The 19236-nt window shown below is 34.6% G+C and overlaps 2 protein-coding genes and 1 long non-coding RNA gene across 3 annotated transcripts; 1 reads left to right on the forward strand and 2 right to left on the reverse strand.

The window, feature by feature from the left end:
- Positions 1 to 394: 394 nt before the first annotated feature.
- LOC121755058 (sphinganine C4-monooxygenase 1-like) lies at positions 395 to 4154 on the forward strand. Its single transcript, XM_042150344.1, has 2 exons — positions 395 to 810; positions 3443 to 4154. The coding sequence occupies exons 1-2, from the start codon at positions 568 to 570 to the stop codon at positions 3995 to 3997; spliced, it is 798 nt and encodes a 265-aa protein (XP_042006278.1). The 5' UTR covers positions 395 to 567; the 3' UTR covers positions 3998 to 4154.
- Positions 897 to 2893, reverse strand: LOC121755059. The gene is made up of 2 exons (XR_006040612.1): positions 2827 to 2893; positions 897 to 2590 (listed from the first exon to the last, which is right to left on the reverse strand). It is a non-coding gene; the product is annotated as an uncharacterized LOC121755059 (long non-coding RNA).
- A 2458-nt stretch (positions 4155 to 6612) lies between the features above and the next one.
- Positions 6613 to 8354, reverse strand: LOC121753671 (60S ribosomal protein L34-like). The gene is made up of 4 exons (XM_042148909.1): positions 8219 to 8354; positions 7989 to 8068; positions 7076 to 7185; positions 6613 to 6939 (listed from the first exon to the last, which is right to left on the reverse strand). The coding sequence occupies exons 1-4, from the start codon at positions 8295 to 8297 to the stop codon at positions 6846 to 6848; spliced, it is 363 nt and encodes a 120-aa protein (XP_042004843.1). The 5' UTR covers positions 8298 to 8354; the 3' UTR covers positions 6613 to 6845.
- Between the last annotated feature and the right edge of the window lie 10882 nt (positions 8355 to 19236).

Consider the following 19236-nt stretch of genomic DNA (forward strand, 5'->3'; position numbering starts at 1 on the left):
TCCGTAAATTGTTTAATTCCGGAAATTGTCTAATTTGTGAATTTGTGATTAATGTGGGAATTTCGTCGGGAATTCCGCAGGGAATTCCGATACTGTGCAATGGGAATTCCGTATGACGTGGCAGGGCAATGAGAAGTCCGTGTGACGTGGCAGGAGATATTTTTGGGAATTCCGACGGGAATTCCGCTTTATTGCTGATGCTCTAATGTAGCTTTTATTTCTTTTAATTCCATGTAAACATGTTATTACTCCCTAAATAATTACAGCAATATTGAAAAGTCCACGTAGAATTTCCTCAAGTCAGAACGATTAACTGTCGTGTTTATCATCAAATTGATTGATTAGTTGTTATCTAGTGAGATATCTTTCAAGTAATGGAAAATGAGCACATATATATTTAAATATACAAAGACATAGTCGGATCAACCCAGAACTCTTCAAGTGTGTGTGATTATCACTTTTGAGGAGGGACTATTGACCCCAAATTGATCCGTCCAATCATCTCTACCTAGGGTTTCTTCACCGGAATTTCGATTCAATTTTTCGTCGGCATCTCCTCGATCGGCGATGTTAGGTATTGAGATGATGAATGGCGTCAAAGTGTCGGACGAGATGTTGGGGACATTCGCGCCGATAATCGTCTACTGGCTGTATTCGGGGATTTACGTCCTGCTAGGCTCACTCGACGATTACAGGCTGCACACGCGCAAGGATGAAGATGAGAAGAATTTGGTGTCCAAGAGCGATGTCGTCAAAGGCGTGCTCCTCCAGCAGGCGGTTCAGGCCGTCGTCGCCTCCCTTCTCTTCGCCGTAAGTAGTCTTTTTCTATGTTCAGTTTTTTTTTTGTTTCAATCGAGATTGCTGCGCGCGCGTGATTTTTGTTGCTTGTGAGCTTGTACTGCTTGCTTGGCTGCAGATTTGGAATCTGCCTTTGTGCGTTTTGGTTGAATTTGCCTGTGAATTTGGGGATTTGCTTGGCTGTCATAGCTGTGTTTATTTACGAGATGTATTGTGAATTTGTGATCATATTGAATGGTTGATCAAGGGGATGTAATAGGTTAGTCCTATGCTGTTGTATGGAAATTGCAATTGGTATTGATGATTGCTGTTGCCTAATTATCTGCAGTTTTGTTGGATTACTAGTATGCTTTAATCCGAGGCATCAGATTGTTGAAATATTTCTTCGATCTCTCTGGATGTGCTTTGTCTTCTTTCCGTGGTTGTGTTCTGTGTAGCATACAGCGAAATGCAGCTGTGTTTCCTTCAGTTGTCAGTAGATTTTAGATTATTGAATGCTTAGAGCAGTTTTTTAGCACTATCTGCTTCTTCAAGCTCAGTGGAATGTTCTGGGGATGAGCTTATAAATGCGGCTTAAGTTGTTGGGCATGAATACGCCAAGCGTCAAAGCATTTTCTTCGATTTAGGAAGCATTTATGATAACCGGTGATCCACATATATATGAACCAGCAATTAATATTCCGTGGTATGTCGAAGCTTATTGTGCATTGAATACTTGCCCTGTTTTGGCTAAATAAATTTTAGAATATATATACGCCTTTAGAAAACGACAAATATTTAATATTCTTGGCCTACTAATGATTTCTTATGGCTGATTCTTATTAAAACAATTAACAAGTACTCCTAACTTTATAAATTTCAACTTAACCATATGAAGATGTCTTTTTAACTCTCACTCACATCAGTTTTTCTGTTTCGTCTTGAATAGGTAATCTACTTGGTCGTAGATAAATTGAAAAGACAATTGAGTTGGCATAGTTATTTAAAGATCTACTTTAATGAATCGTATATTGGAATTTGGCCGCATGGTACATTATTCTTTTTTGAGCGGACAAGTTGCTTAGATCTTACCTACAACTGCATTACCATTAGAAAGAAAGTCGCTATTAATTTTAAGATGCTTTGGTTACTAGTTGTCGTCTTCTGACACTTTATCTAGTTGGATAGATTAAATGTGATAACTTGCGACTCATCTGTGATATAAGTGTAAAGTAATTTGAACGTAAAGAACACCCGATGATCATAGAGTTTGTGCAAGAAAAATACTCCCTTTGTCCCAACATAGTAGAGGCATTTCTTTGAGGCATGGAGATTAAGGAATGGGTGTTAAGTGAGTTAAATGGAGAGAAAATAAAGTAGACAAGTGAGGGAAAATAAAGTAGAAGAGTAAATAAAATAGATAATTGAAGAGATAGTTAAGTATGCTGAGCAAAAGTAAGAGATATTAAATGTGTTGATTTTTGTCATAAAGGGAAATGACTCAACTATAGTGGGACGACCAAAAAAGAAATTCGACTCAACTACAGTGGGATGGATGGAGTATTTAACTTCAGAGTTTCAACTATAGGATTAGTACTTTCCGGAGATTGTTTCTTCATCCCCAGATTCCACCTGTAATTTTGGAGACATGCTTCCAAATGATTTATCATTGAATAAGGACAGATGGCCCATCTCATGATTATATTGTTGGTTCTGGTGGCTTGAATCTCATGCTGGCTGAAGTGGTGGTAACACTCTTTGATTTTGATGTTGTGTCATGGGGATATCTTATCTGACCGAGTTATGGATTCACCTCTGGATATCTTAACTCTGTTTGGATAATTTTTGGCCGAGTTATGGATTCACCTCTTTAATTTTGGAGACATGCTTCCAAATGATTTATCATTGAATAAGGACAGATGGCCCATCTCATGATTATATTGTTGGTTCTGGTGGCTTGAATCTCATGCTGGCTGAAGTGGTGGTAACACTCTTTGATTTTGATGTTGTGTCATGGGGATATCTTATCTGACCGAGTTATGGATTCACCTCTGGATATTTGCAACTTGCCTATTCTAAGAAATTAAAGAGGCTGTTGTTTTCAATCATATTACTTAGTTGAGCTGTATTTGTTGAATGAGGTACCCTACGGCCTAGCCTTCCATCTCATTTTTTATTTATTTTTTCGATTCTGTTCATTACTTAAGAGTCATTTTTGTCCGAATCTTTTGTAGGACATCTACTTAAGTGACTATTCTGACATGATGTGGTAGTATATTTTTTAAGCGGAAAATCTTGCATTCTAGAACTGACATATGTGAGATAACTAATGCTCAGTATCACCTTTAGAAAATTTGCTGGTCGAATGTATTTCTTGTAAAATGTGTAATTTGGTTATGTAGCATTTCTCAGGCATGTTAAAGACTTGAAAATCAGAAAACTCTTTTGGCTGTGTAGTTTATGATCTTTGTTGGCCGCACAAATTTCTTTTTTGGCTGTGTAGTTTATTAACTTTTTGGCCGCACAAATTTTGTTTATTTATCTGGATCTAACTCTGTTTGGATAATTTTGTAATGTTGATTGTGCTAGCTTAATATTTCAGTTTTACACCCTCATATTTATCATTATGTTGGCTAGCTGTTGTTTATCAGTTTGTACTATGCAGATTACTGGAAGCGACAGCAATCCTGCGCACGCTCAGGTGACTTCCCTCATTGTTCTTGCTCGGCAATTCTTGGTTGGGATGATGGTGTTAGATACCTGGCAGTACTTCATGCACCGCTACATGCACCAAAACAAGTTCTTGTACAAGCACATCCATTCTCAACATCACCGGCTGGTTGTCCCTTATGCGTTTGGAGCTCTGTACAACCACCCTATTGAAGGCCTGCTTCTGGACACAGTAGGCGGTGCTCTATCCTTCCTGGTATCAGGCATGTCTCCTCGAGCTTCCATCTTCTTTTTTTCGTTTGCTACCCTCAAAACAGTCGATGATCACTGTGGGCTATGGCTACCGGGCAATCTCTTCCACCTTCTCTTTAGAAACAACTCTGCCTATCACGATATCCACCACCAGCTCTACGGCAATAAGTACAACTTTTCCCAGCCATTCCTTGTGATGTGGGATAGGATCCTCGGTACTTACATGCCGTATTCGCTTGAGAAGAATATCAACGGGGGCTTCGAAGCACGACCCTCAAAAGAATACAAGGAAGACTGATTTTAACAACAATCACTTGCTGTAACAATTTGTATCACTACAGGTTTTGTTTATTTTTTTGAATTGTTACGCCGGCATTGTTTAGTGATTATGTGCCGGCATTGTGTAGTGATTATGAGTGCTCTTTATATTCGTACATATACATATTCGATGTGCATGTACAACGATTAGCTCTTCTTAGACCATCCACAATGCCGCCCAGCCGAGCACCGGCGCTGGGCTGTTCGCTGGGCGGTCTATTGCAGTCGCCCAGCGGGCGAATGGAGAGAGAAACCGCGCAGCACTGGGCGGTCGCGTGGCGCTGGGCGGTCCGCTCGGCGCTATTGCAGCGCCCGGATCGCCCAGCGCACCGCCTAGCGCGAAATTTAAAATATTTTTTTTCCGAAACACTATATATATGCGCTTTGCTCGTCATTTTTATTCGCACCACTTGTTTTAACGAGTACTCTCTCTATCTTAATTTCTGTACAAGATCAACAAGGGAAATGGATCTCAACAACGAGCCTAGTTCCGGGAGTAGCGGGTCACAAACTCTGTCGATCCCCGTGGGAAGTGGATGGGGTCAGATGCCCGGGTACTACAACATGTACCCGTGGCAGCAGATGTATTCCGAGATGCCAACGGGGGGGAGTCCGCCGGGGGGGTTTCCGGCGATACCGGGGTGGGCACCCCCGGGATGGGCACCCGGGATGCAGATGATGCCCGGGGGGTACCGCCGACACAGGGGACTCCGGGGGTCGTACCGGCTACACAGTTGACTTCTGGGGGGTCCCCGGCGACGGCGGGGGATGTCTATCGCCCCAGTTTAGATTTTTCGACTGGTTCATCGCACACATCGACCCAAACGCCCTTGGGGTTTGATAGTTTCTCCTTAGATGACTTGGTATTTTTTTAATTATTGTACTTTTTTAAATTTTAATATTATTATTAAACTTTTCTCATATATGTCTCGTAAATTAAATTTCGTATATTGTGTGATTGTTAATTATTTCATTTTGTATATATTTGTTAATAGTGATGTGGATATTATGTGGCTAGGCTATGGCTGGGCTATTGCTGGGCTATTTGCTTGTTTTGATGATGTGGCAGAAGGATTTTTAGTGCTGATGATGTGGCAGTGGCTAGGCTATGGCTGAGCTATTGCTGGGCTATTCCTATTGTGGATGGTCTTAATATAAACATTTGAAGAATGGAAAAAGAAAAAAAACAGTATGTACTATTAATACTACTTAATTTTTATTATTCTTTGTTATGTGTAAATAGAATTGTTACTATTTACCGCATTCACAATAGCAAGGACTTCCCCATGGACTAGTACTAGGAGTCTAGGACTTTCCAAAAACACATTCTACCACGTCATAAGGACTTTTCATCCTACTGTCACATTACTAGGACTTCCCATTGCACAATAGTGGACTAGCACTAGGACATCCCAACAACACAATTTCACATTTTATATACAAAATTTAAATCCGGAATTAAAATTTCGACACGAATATGAAGAAAATGAGAACATTTTATATAAATAAATAAAAAACATAGATAATTAAAAAAAATACATAGTGAAATAAAAAAATACATAGTTCAAAGAGAAAATAATACAATGCAACAAAAAAACAACAATTTAAACAAAGTTTAGTAGGCCTTCATTTTCGACTATCGTTGTGCATGATATGAAGTGGAACGAGTCGGATATATAGAGTTGAAATATAAAAAAAAGTACAAAAAAAATTCAAAAAATGCTCTCGTCCGTCAAGGACCCACAATAGCGGACGACCGAGAAATCCGACGGACGAGAGGTCGTCCGTCTAGCTCGTCCTTCGCGCGTTCGTCCGCCCCAATAGTGGACGTCCCGGACGGACGACCCGCTCGCCGGTCGGACGTCCGTCGGGACGTCCACTATTGTGGATGCTCTTAGGGTGTTACAATATAATAGAGGCATCTCTATTTTTAGCAAAAGCTCATATAAATTTCTCTTGGTTTATTCTCTACTTTCCTCTCTTTTCAAATTTTCATTAATTTAATCTCTATTCATTTATCTATTTTATTTTCTTCCCTGACATTGTGTTAACATTTTCTATTGACGTTATTTGTCATCTGTTACTGTCAAATCTTAAAATCTAACGATTCAGATAATGGTTTAAAGTTTGTACTTTGTACAATATATAGAATTTGTATTTGATTACATTTCTATTCAATAAAATTGAGTTTATTAGCACTTTAAAAAATATATAAAATTTGTATTCAATTACATCTTCAACAATGTAAAATTGAGTGACTGAGGAAATAAAGAAGTTGCGTGGGCAAACTCTGTTTTATTTTTATTTTTAATTTTTTTCCCAAGCACGTTGAATCCACAATGCATTTTAATTTAGTAGTACAAATAAGTTCTTTGATTTCATTTGATATCTTTAATGTTTATTATCTTTTGCCTACATTGGAATAGTGTGATTTTGAAGTCTCCTATCACGACATAAGCAACATATTTAACTACGAGTTCTTGAAAACATATGGGAGTGATGATACTAAAAATGTCTACAGCTACCTTTATACTATTTCCAGAGGAGATACTGTCATGCTTAAATACAATAGAAGATCAAATATCCGGAAACATGTGAAGTAAATACTATAACATAACAAATTAATAAGACAAAATTTGAAGTGACATAAAGGAATCCAAAATGAGTTGATAATCATCAAATAGCCAAAAACTGGAAATCCTAATTAGTCAGATATCTCGACAAACCAAAAGGTGAAATTCAAAAGAAGCAAAAGAAAATTACTGATATCAAGCTTAACACTCACTATAGTTCCATGATTAAAAACTATCTCAGCACAGAAATCACACTTAGCTCTTGCCAGCAACCTTTTCCTTCAGCTTCTGTATCTTCAACACCTTCTTCACGATCTTTTGTTCTTCCACCAAGAAAGCTCTGATAATCCTACAAAATCAAATGCGAGACAAATATGAAACAGTTAGGCCTAAACTATAATTAATATGTGAAAGGAGGTAATCAAATGCAAGAACCAAAACTTGAACAAGTGAAAAGTAGTAACTAAATGTGAGAGACAACAAACCTTTCCCTCACAGCACCACCAGACAAAACACCACCATAGGCACGGTTCACAGTCCTCCTGTTTCTGGAGAGTCTAGACCTCTTGTACTCAGCAGGTCTCAAGTGAGGAATCTGATAGTAAACATCAAATATTGAGATCAATTGAACACAAACAAAAGCTTATCCTCATTTACAACACTTACTACACCATACATCACATAATTACAATTTTCCAACCTACTCAACTCTATTGTTTTCCAGAAAATGGTGCATTAATTAAACATTAGAGTATTTAATTTTTCATAACCAATTGTAAGTATCATCCACCACTACTTTGTGGGCAATAAGCCAGCTAAGTTCATACTTGCATAACTATAATCCCCCTAGTTAAAAGGTATGCAACTCAGATTCTGTTTATTTTCTCATATCTTTCCTAATAAAAATTCTACTTTGTCAACATGCTTCACTAAACCTATAATGAGCAATACAGCAAACTAAACAAGATTTAACATTAGCAAAATAATGGGTTGGTATATTAATAAATTGCAATGATAATTTGTAAGAGGCCATTTCACTAAACATCAATCAATTAGGAAGCAGGTCGTAAAGGCGATTCATTTACAGGTGGAAGTAAGTAATCATCAAGCCATTCATCAAAAGCAACTCAATAGTATAAGTGAACGCAATTGGTTAAAGGGCAAAAACACTAAAGAAAAATGTTACATACTCCACTAATAAATTAGGGGCAAACACTAAAAATTAGATGTTACTGTTCCCTGTCAAAACATAGACCACCATGGCAAGCAATAAAATGCAGTCAATTAGATTATTTTTAGTAATCAAAAGCTACAATTTCACAAACAACTATAATCGAATCTCACAAACTACTTTAACAAAGAAACAATAAATAAAATAAAAAATTAAGCTATGCTTACCCCTTGGATTCTCTTGCCAGTAACGGGACACTTAGGGCCGCTTGCCCTCTTCTTCGTTGTCTGGTAAACTAGCTTTCCCCCTAAATTTCACACACAAAGCATACTCAATCAATTCATGAATCCAAATAAATCGGTTAAAACTAAAAACATAAAAAAACAATCAACGATTCCTTGAATCAATCTGAACAGCAAATCGGAAAAAAAAAATAGAGCGAGAAGATTGTACACACCGGGAGTCTTGACGACCCGGTGCTGGTTGGACTTGGTGGCATAGCTGTGGCGCTTCCTGTAGGTGAGCCGCTGCACCATTTTTGGTAGTGTATGAGTTGCAGAGAGTGGCTGTGGAGGAGGATGAGGAAATGAAGAGAGATGAGTATTTAAGCTGCAGCCCTAGTTTCTAGGGTTCAGATTTTCCTTTGAAATCCACGGCTCAGATTCTCTGTTGTGTAACGGGCTGGCTGTCATTCCGTTTTCAAAAGCCCAATGCTCAATAATTAATTCCCAATTTCTACGCCCTTTTTCTTAGGCCCGCTTTATTTTCACTTCTTTTTTGACGGTAAGGGTTCCATAAGGAAAAGAGTTTATAATTATTTTCAGCATTTAATTTTAGATTTTTATTAGTTTATAATTGGTTCTTAGAATTGATTATCCATGATTTGGGATAAAAAAATACCGAAATATCAATATACCATACTTATTGTATTTAAAACCAAATTTTGTATGGTATAATACCTTACTAAATAACTTTGATATGATAACAATATCAATTATTTTTACTGCATTATATCAAAAATTCAATATATATTGTAATTTTGATATATTGTACTTCCTCTGTCTGTTATTAGGAGTCTCATTTGTTGGCAGCACGGAATTTAAGAAATGTTAAGAAAAGTTGGCGAAAAAGGTTAGTGGAATGAGTCTCACTTATATGGGAGTGAAATGAGTTAGTGGAATATGAGACTCTATTACCATTTATGGTAAATATGAATCGGATTCATTGAGAGACTAAAATGCAAAAACGAGATTCCTATTCACGGACGGAGAGAGTAGTATATATCGACGTCAGTATATATCAACTATATGATATATATATATATATATAGGGTCTCTTTATATGCACAACACATCCTTAGTGTAGAACTAGAGACTAAATATTGGCCAATAGATTTAAATTTAATGGCTAAGATTAAAGCTACCGCACGTTAATTCCGTATTTCATCCTTTGAATTAATTAGTTCAGCCATGGGTAGCTTAGTCATTTTTTATATGAGTCAAATAGGGTAAAATTGTTTTTGGCGTAAATCAAGGGAGTATGAATTAGGGTAAAACAAAAACTCGCCCCATTCCCACTTCCTGCTCAACGCTTCAACCTCCCCCTCCCCCAATTCTCTTCTCCCCAACTCGGCGTGGTGGTCCAATAGTTTGATTCATTCCTTCCGTCGTCATTCTCAACCCCGGCTATCTGTCTAATTTCAACATGGCGGACACAAGACGCGGAAAATTGAACGGTAATTGTTGTCTTCATCGATTTTTACAGTCTACGAAAATCCTACAAACTAATCTCTAACATTTTGGTTGTAGATGAGTGGATGTTGCATTCCAGAACTTCAGCCGGTGTGGGTGAGTTCAATTCCTTAGTTAATTTAGTTTAGATTTTGGTTTTTCTAATTCTCGTTTTGCTTAAATAAGTTCAGGGCATGCGGTAATTTAGTTCATCCTTTATGTTTTCCGATTCTCGTTTTACTTAAGCCTTGTACCATTGTCTTCTTTTGGAAAAAGTTAACGAGGACGCCTTCCTAACCAAACCGAGGTCCACCCCAATCCCGATGGAACCAAACCGTTCGGGTGAGCTATCCCAATTCTGGAAATTTAATTTTGTTCACATTTTTTCGTTTGATTAGTTGATTAAATTTTTTTGTTTTTCATTCAGTCTTGGGTGAATTTATCAGATGAAGTATTTTCGACTGAATTTATCAAGTTATAAGATGAAGTATATTCAACATCGGCTGAAATATTTTTCGATTGTATGATGCTCCGGATTCTGTTTGTGGCTTGCTGTAACTGAATTCTGTTTGTGGTCTGCTGTAACTTAACTTGTATGATTATTTCAACCATAAAAAAATTGATTACATACTCTTATTTTCATTCAAGAGTCAAAGATGCTTGTGTTGTATCTGAGTTTGTGAACAGATATGGAGTCATAGATGCTTCTGTGTTATCTGTTGTTATGTTGTATCTATTGTATATGAATTTGGTCAGGGTTATAAGAAATTATATCATAAGATAAAGTTATCTGTTTTAGGATTGTTCAAATTTGTTCATTTTAACCGAAATGTTTCTGTTTCTCGGGTGGATTTATTTCATTATAAGATGAAGAAAAGTGATTACAAGATTAACTGATTCCATACTTTAATTTCTAATTTCTATTCATGCTTTAGTTTATTTTGTGGTGAGTTCTGATTTTTTTTTTTGTTCGTTTCAATTATAAAGATGGTTATGTAGTTGGAATTTGGTCTTTGGTGAAGTGTAGATGTATTTTGGTAATGATATAATTGAACACAGGTAAAACAACAATTGCTTGTGCAAAACTTGGGGGTGGGCAATCCAGTAGGCGTGACCCTAGAGTGCCGCACGTGTTTGAGGAAACGACTAGAAAGAAAAATTGATTGTTGTCTTTGGATCACATTCTACGATAATTCAATTGATGTCTATAATATTTTTTACAGTTTTGGTTCAGATTTTTGGATTTCAAGAAAGTTATTCAAGAGATGAGTGATTACGGTATAAGATGAAATGACTATGGTATAATATGAAGTTACTACTTTATTAGATGCAGTGATTTGATTCATATTTGGTTTGTTTCAAATTTGATTATTTTTTGGGAAGGTACAAATTAGAATATGAAGTTATTACATTAATAAATTAAGTAATATGAGTATAAGATGAATTGTTACATTTTAAAATGTAATGCTTTCTTTCAAATTTGAGTCATTTTTATTTTTGATTCATTTTTCGGGGAGTTCATATTTGATTCAACTTAACTGGTGTGTTTTCAAGGCTCAGTTGAAATTATAACATTATAAGATGAAGTGGTTACAATATTTGATGAAGTTATAACCTTATAAGATGTAGTGATTTGTTTCATATTTGGTTCATTTGAAATTGGGTTCATTTTTTTGGATGAAGTTATAACATTATAGGATGAAGTTATAAAAGTATAAGATGCAGATATAATATTATATAAAAAATAGCTTCGGAATAACAATGCAAAAAACATAATTATATAGTGTAATTCAAAAACACATTAAATTAATTGGAAAAGATGAATGGCATCAATTTTTATAAAAGTGTTAATTCATTGCCATTCCAGAGAATATAAAAGTAATAGTATAACATTGAAACAGAATATATAAAATCTTCATCATGTATGTAAAACGATGCATCACACTGAAAATGTAGTTCAACTACTTTAAAATTAAAGAAGTTCAAAAACTGAAAAATTACATCTAAAATTGATTTAAGATCAAAATTGACTCGCGACTCACGATCACAATTGAGTCAAACAACGAGCCTATCATACGTGGCATTAGGGATCTTGAACTACTTTTTTCTGCTTCTCCTTTAACCTTTTGTGATTCCTTGCATCATGACCAAACATTATGGAAAATCAGTCGTTGCTTGTAAGATGCTTAAAACTACTATAATAATAATAAAAAAGATAATCGTATCACTGCTCCTATAAAACGGTTGATCGCAAAATATAACAAGTTCATTACTAAAACAAAACAATTCATCCCAAATGATAATCAGTTCATTACTCGAACAAAACACATAATCAGTAATCATTCGACATTCATAACAATCAAACACATAAATTACTAGATATATAAACTGTTACAATTTGACATTCAAAAATCAAACAAAATCATTGAATTTATTGAATACATTACTCACTAAAATAAGTAGTTGAATACATTAATCATTCGATAAAGCTGTCGTCGACCACGTAGCATAACAGATACATCAAGAAACGATAGAACTAACTAGGATCGCTTGATTCTTCAGAATCTATTGTAACTCATCAAATATCGTTCCCTGAGGCTCTTGATTAATCTCGGTAGAAGCATGTCCATTCGCTGCTTCATGTGTAAAATCAGTCGTCGGAGAAAGATCAATCAAGGTGCATTGACGTATTAGTAAAATCATCTCTACGCGTTTGGGGTGCTTGAATGTTCCATTGCAGCAAACCAAAGTATTTAGTTATGAAGATTAAAAATGGGTTTGCCCTGGTTCTAGCGATGGAATGGAAATGCACATTTAATTGAGAACAAGAGATTGCAGTTTCATCGTATACAAATCTCTACCATATTTACGTGACTTGAATTAAGGAAGAAATGATAACTGCCAAAGTTGGAATTACAAAACAATCCCCCAGCTTTGATTTTTGAATTAAATGAATGGAAATATGTAATATTTGATATTAAATGCTTGAATTAATTATGACCACAAGATTATAAAAATATGTGGACAAGATTCAGTCTCTAGTTCGGTCATTAAAAATAGTTCGACATCGAATACAATCCTATATATATATTGGGGTGCATTATTATGATAACCCTAATTTCCGTAATAACCCTATAACTAAATCTGGACCACACATTTTTAAAATCATGTGGTCTAGATTCAAACTTAGATTTACTTCATAAAAAAAAGTGCGGGGGTAAATATGTCATTTCGCTCATGATAAAATTTATGTATCCAAATTTCGCTCATTTAATTTCTGAATTTCGTTCATTTTATCATTTTATCAGTCAGTCAAAAGTATCATTTTATCAACTCAGAGTATCATTCTATCCGGCAAAACTATCATTCTATGCAATAAACCTAACAGATATCATTTTATCATTTTATCAGTCAGTCAAAAGTATCATTTTATCAACTCAGAGTATCATTCTATCTGGCAAAACTATCATTCTATGAAATAAACCTATCATTTAATCACAAAGCAGTAAACGTATCATTTTATCAACTTAGAGTATCATTTTTATAAGGTTACTGTCATTTTATCCGCTTAGATTATCATTTTATCAGGTAAAAGTATCATTTTATTAAACAAAAATGTCATTTTATGCACCAAAAATACCTATCATTCTATCGGCTGAAAGTATCATTCTACCCGGCAAAACTATCATTCTATCGGCTGAAAGTATCATTCTATCCGGGAAAACTATCATTTTATGTAGCAAACCTAACATTTATAAGCTAAAAGTATCATTTTATCAACTCAGAGTATCATTCTATCCGGAAAAATAACATTCTATGCAATAAACCTAACATATATCATTTTATCATTTTATCAGTCAGTCAAATCAGAGTATCATTCTATCCGGCAAAACTATCATTCTATGCAATAAACCTATCATTTTATCATAAAGCAGTAAACGTATCATTTTATCAACTCAGAGTATCATTTTTATAAGGTTACTGTCATTTTATCCGCTTAGATTATCATTTTATCAGGTAAAAGTATCATTTTATTAAACAAAAATGTCATTTTATACACCAGAGTATCATTCTATCGGCAAAAGTATCATTTTATCAACTCAGAATATCATTCTATGAACCAAAACTATCATTTTAAGCAGTAAACCTAAAATTTATAAGCCAAAATTATCATTTTATCAAGTGCAACTATAATTTTATCAAGTCTAACTATCATTTTACCTTGTGAAGCTATCATTTTATCCCCTCAAACTATCATTTTATACCCTGAAACTATCATTTTATCCCCTGAAAATGATATTTTATCCCCTAAAACCATCATTTTATCAAGTGCAACTATTATTTTAGCCCCTGAAACTATATAAGCTGACACTTTAACCTGATAAAATGATATTCTAAGCGGATAAAATGACAGTAACCTTATAAAATGATATATAAGCTGAAGAAATGACATATAAGCTGATAAAATGATACTTTAACGTGACAAAATGTCTTACAAGTTACTATTACAACTACAACCTATCTTTACGGGGTTCAAATTCTCTAATCATCTTTTCAACATTGATTTCCCCTTTTTTCCTATCATTCTGAAACTTCTGCTGTATCATTGAAAATGTCTCAAAAGCCTTCTTGTTAGTTTCTCCAACAAGCAATGCTTCAGTATATTTAGCACGAAGTTTTATGAAAGCCTCTGTCCCGTTCTTCGCTAAACCTGAATTCCAGTTACGAACTGGACCACCCATGTAAGTCTCCATGTGGCACATCACATAAACTCCACAGTCAACTTTATTTGTATCGTTCTGGCATGGTAGAGTCATGTATCTGATTTTTGACGTTTTGACAATACTCTCCATTGTTGGATTAACACCATTTCCAAGATAAATTCGGAAGAAATTTTTCTATTCAAATAACACAAAACATACATGAGGTTGATTAAAAATGATATTATGTTTTGGTACTAAATGATATTGAATGCATTTAACTAAACATACCAGTATAGTTGGTGCACCTCCATATTTCTGCTTTATCACCTCTTCAGTAACCAGAGCATTGTCAATCACATCCAGCATTTGAATTTTGAGATTGAAGCACATGATATAAAAATGATCGTGCGCTCATATCGGAAAGAATATCTAATTTTCAAAACATTATATACAAATGTCATTTTCAAAAATATAGGTACGTTGTTCTGTAATGTATATCTCATTATGACTTACCATGTCATAATTTTCCCATTTGAAATCTTCAATCTTTGACACAAATTCATTTAACGCTGTGCAGAATTTTTCCTGAGCCTCGGCTTGAGTCCAATCAGGTTTCCTCGTAGCAATATTGTATACCTGTCATGTTTACATTTTTGTAAATAAATTTAAATTTTAATGTAACGCTATTACTTATTTACCCGTTTACTGTACCGTAGGTGTGGTGTTGATGAAAAAACGACTCGGAGATGCATTTGATTTGAATTTTTCATTGTAGTTGAGGTACACAGCCCATGCATCTATGATGTTGATACTGACGTACGTACGTGGAGCAAGGGTGTGGAAATCAATCTTGAACATGCTGATCATGTCGTTCTCATAAACCATCTCATAACTGATCTCAAAATCATATTTAGTGTTAGTTAAAAGAATTTAATAAGAATATAATTAAGTAATTCAAAACTTACAGTTCGCTTTCTTCATGTGTCATCAACCAGTACATAATTTCCTTGTCTTCTTAATTTAGTTTTCCTTTTATATTTACTGCCCTGACATTGTAGGGAGAGCACAGTGCTTCAACAATTTTCTTTGTTATTCTGGGCACTTTCTCCTTTTCAACTGCAGGTTCTTGGGAAACCTTCTTCTTCCCTTTGGCCTTTTTCAAAACATCTTCTCTGTCTTTTAAAACTTCATTATCTCCGGTTTCACCATGTATATCCTCCATGACAGTGGATATTATGGCACATGCTCTTTCGTCCTTTCAATCAAAAATATAAATTGTTATTGACATAAGGGATATTATTTTACCCAATGGAACTCATATTATCATTTTATCAGCCAAAAATCTAAAGCTATCATTATGAAACAAAAATTTCATTTTATCACTGAACCTATCATTTTACCCACAGAAACTATCATTTTATTCCAAAGAAACTATCATTTTATCATTTCATGCAAAAGTATCATTTTATCATTTGAAACTATCATTTTATGATGCAAAAGTATCATTTTATCAATGAACCCTATCATTTTACCCACTGAAACTATCATTTTATGCAAAAGTATCATTTTATCATTTGAAACTATCATTTTATCCTCTTACACTATCATTTTATGATGCAAAAGTATTATTTTTCAAATAAAACAGAGCAACCAAAAAACATCATCAAACCTATATCATCTTAACCATATAAACAACCATTTTATGTACTTAAACTATCATTTTTAAAAGTTACCTCAAATTCATCATTGAGAGACAATTCAACTTCTTTCTCTGGAACTTTTTCCTTCTTTTCTTGAGCTGCTTTATTAACCATTTCCTTCTCTGGAAGTTTTTTCTTCTCTATATCCTTTTCCCGATTAAAATTTGGATTCTCATCAGGAGTCTGGTCATATTCGGGTATCAGAGTGAATGTAGGGAACTCATCCCTATTTTTCAGTATATAAGTCCTCTCAGCAGCTTTAGTAAGTTCAATCATGATATCGATAAATTCAGGATCATCAATATCATCATTGCTCATAGCATTTGACATTGATTTCTGACTTTCTGTGACACTCTGCATACATTCCTCTCTCATTCCCATTGCATTTCTTGTTGTGTCACAGATAACCTTAAAGCTATTAAAATTCCTGATTTCACCTGGCGCTGCTTCAAGGACATCAAGAATTTTCGACATTGAGTTTTTACACTCCCTGGCAGCCTCCTTCCATTGATCTATGAAAGTCTTTTGTTGACTTCCACGGGTTGTCCCCTCTTTGTCCTGATCTTTCATCTCCAATGATTGTACATCTTCAGGTACATCATCTTCAGATTCAGATTCATCATCTTCATCGTTCTCTTCATGTTGTTGCTTTTTATATCGGTCATACTTATGATCGAGACCAAACTCTGAAGCACTCATTTATGCTCTTTGCCTTTCTTTCAGCAGTTTGGCAGTCCAACCCTTATCTGTTGGATAGCATCTTGGCACCATTTTTTTTGAAACACAATTCTGTCGACGTAACAGGCCTACATTAACAAAAACTAAATATTAGTTTTTCTGTAAATAGATTCATAGACAATGGAAAAAAATATATTCTTACCACTACAAAGATGACTGGTCCGGTAAATATCTTTCTTGTGTTATTTTTCCATCGCTTTTGTGTTTCAAGCAATTTGGATATGACATAGCCACACCAATTGTATTCTTTGATCTTTTCCACTTCAGCTATGTAATCAAAAACTTGTGGGCTCAGATTTCCATCAGCAGGGGTGTTGATCAAGGCATACTCAACCAGAATCATAAAATTCAATTTGAACCAGTCACCACCTTCTTCGTCTTTCATCATCTGTCCTACAACATAACCTGGAACCATATTTTTTTCTCCACCTTTACAGAATCTAGCAATTTCACTTTTAATGTTGATATTTTTCTGAAATTTGTTCCTACTCATAAGTAAAGGTCCAATAGGGAACCCAAGAGTAATATGAACATCTTCATCATCTAAAAATAGTGATTCCCCGCTGTTCAATTTAATTGAACAACTATTATGGTTAAAGTTGTAAATCAGATAATAAGCCAATGATCTTGGGAAACTTCTTATTTTGAAGTGTAGGAGTGCGCCAAACCCAATCTCTCTAACAGCTCTTCTTTGATTCTTGTTTAGAGAATCGAGCATGTTAACGAAGAAGTCAGTATTCCTTCTTCCTGCCAAGGTCGGTGAGTCAATGTTTGTATCATCTTGAAGAACTATTTTCTTCCCCTTCTTTGCAGCTGCCTTCTTCTTACTTGCATCATCATTCTTTCTTTTCTTGTTATTTTTTATACTTTCTATTTCATCAGCCAATATTCTATCATCAACAGCAGCAGCAGCATAACCTAATACACAAAAGATTTCAGTGTGTTAAGCGGTTTATGTCATTATATTAAGTCAAAGTATCATTTTATCCCCAGAAACTATAATTTTACCCCCTGAAACTATCATTTTATCAAGTGCAACTAGTAAGTTTATCATTTTACCTACTGAAACTATCATTTTATTCCAAGAAACTATCATTTTATCATTTTATGCAAAAGTATCATTTTATCACTGAACCTATCATTTTACACACTGAAACTGTCATTTTATCCCCTGAAACTATCATTTTATCAAGTGCAACTATCATTTTACCTTCTGAAACTATCATTTTCAATGTAGAGATTTATCATTAATAAACAAAAGATTTATCATTTTACCTTCTGAAACCATCACTACTTGTCTATCATCATGATCAGCACCAGCATCAGGAATGTTTGTTCCTAATACACAAAAGATTTCAGTGTGTTAAACGATTTATGTCATTATATAAAGTAAAAGTATCATTTTATCCACTGAAACTATCATTTTATCCCCTAAAACCATCATTTTATGAAGTGCAACTATAATTTTATAAAGTGCAACTAGTAAGTTTATTATTTTACCAACTGAAACTATCATTTTATTCCCAGAAACTATCATTTTATCATTGGAAAAGTATCATTTTATCACTGAACCTATCATTTTATCATCTGAAACTATCATTTTATCCCCTGAAACTATCATTTTATCCCATGAAACCATCATTTTATCAAGTGCAACTATAATTTTATCCCCTGAAACTATCATTTTCAATTTAGAGATTTATCATTAATACACAAAAGATTTATCATTTTACCTTCTGAAATCATCATTAAGAGTGTAACATCATCATCAGCAACAACATCAGGAATGTTGTTTCCTAATACACAAAAGATTTCAGCGTGTTAAACGATTTATGTCATTATATAAAGTCAAAGTATCATTTTAGCACCTGAAACTATGATTTTATCACATTAAACTATCATTTTATCACCTGAAAATATCATTTTATCACCTGAAAATATCATTTTATCTTCTGAAACTATCATTTTATCACCTAAATTTCAATGACTTCAAAACAGGAGAGAGAGCAAAACTTGTCACTTAAGGTCAGGAGGTTAGAACAAAACACTACTCACAAAATTAGTACTCATATAAACTTCTTCGAATCTGCATTACTGCCGCATACATTTTTTTAAACCAAAGCGTTTTAATAAGGTCATGAGGTTAGGATATGGCTGTAGATACTGATAAACTAAAGGATCTCAACTATTCGCTTTATCAATATGAGTTTTACCACTATAGTCACACATTTGCTATAGACACTGATAAACTTCTTCGAATAAATCGCTGATTTAGAATGTAAAAATCGCTGAGTTAGGATATAGAACAAGGTATGAAGTAAATTCGAAGTAATTTCATCATGCTGTCATATGTAACTCTAAATCTACACTAAAAAACTATAGAATCTAAAAAAAAAGAGAATCGCAGGCAAAATGATAAAATCGAGCAAAAACAAAAGTAAAATAAGCAAAAAACTTCATCCAACCTTTCTTCGTTGATGCTTGAGCGTTTTCCGACGTCATATTACAGAATTTGGATGGATTTACCTTCGAAACTGAAACTACGGTTTGAATGCGATCGGAGAGTTTGGAAGCGATTCGGAGGGTTTGGAAGCGATTCGAAGG

The sequence above is a fragment of the Salvia splendens genome, chromosome 11 (genome assembly GCF_004379255.2).
Source record: "Salvia splendens isolate huo1 chromosome 11, SspV2, whole genome shotgun sequence".
NCBI lineage: Eukaryota > Viridiplantae > Streptophyta > Magnoliopsida > Lamiales > Lamiaceae > Salvia > Salvia splendens.

Coding starts and splice junctions, on each gene's coding strand:
- LOC121755058 (XM_042150344.1), top strand. CDS start 568: ATGTTAGGTATTGAGATGATGAATGGCGTCAAAGTGTCGGACGAGATG. Junction 811..3,442: donor TCGCCTCCCTTCTCTTCGCC/GTAAGTAGTCTT, acceptor TGTACTATGCAG/ATTACTGGAAGCGACAGCAA.
- LOC121753671 (XM_042148909.1), bottom strand. CDS start 8,297: ATGGTGCAGCGGCTCACCTACAGGAAGCGCCACAGCTATGCCACCAAG. Junction 8,069..8,218: donor CCGGGTCGTCAAGACTCCCG/GTGTGTACAATC, acceptor TGTGAAATTTAG/GGGGAAAGCTAGTTTACCAG. Junction 7,186..7,988: donor CTGGCAAGAGAATCCAAGGG/GTAAGCATAGCT, acceptor GTTTACTATCAG/ATTCCTCACTTGAGACCTGC.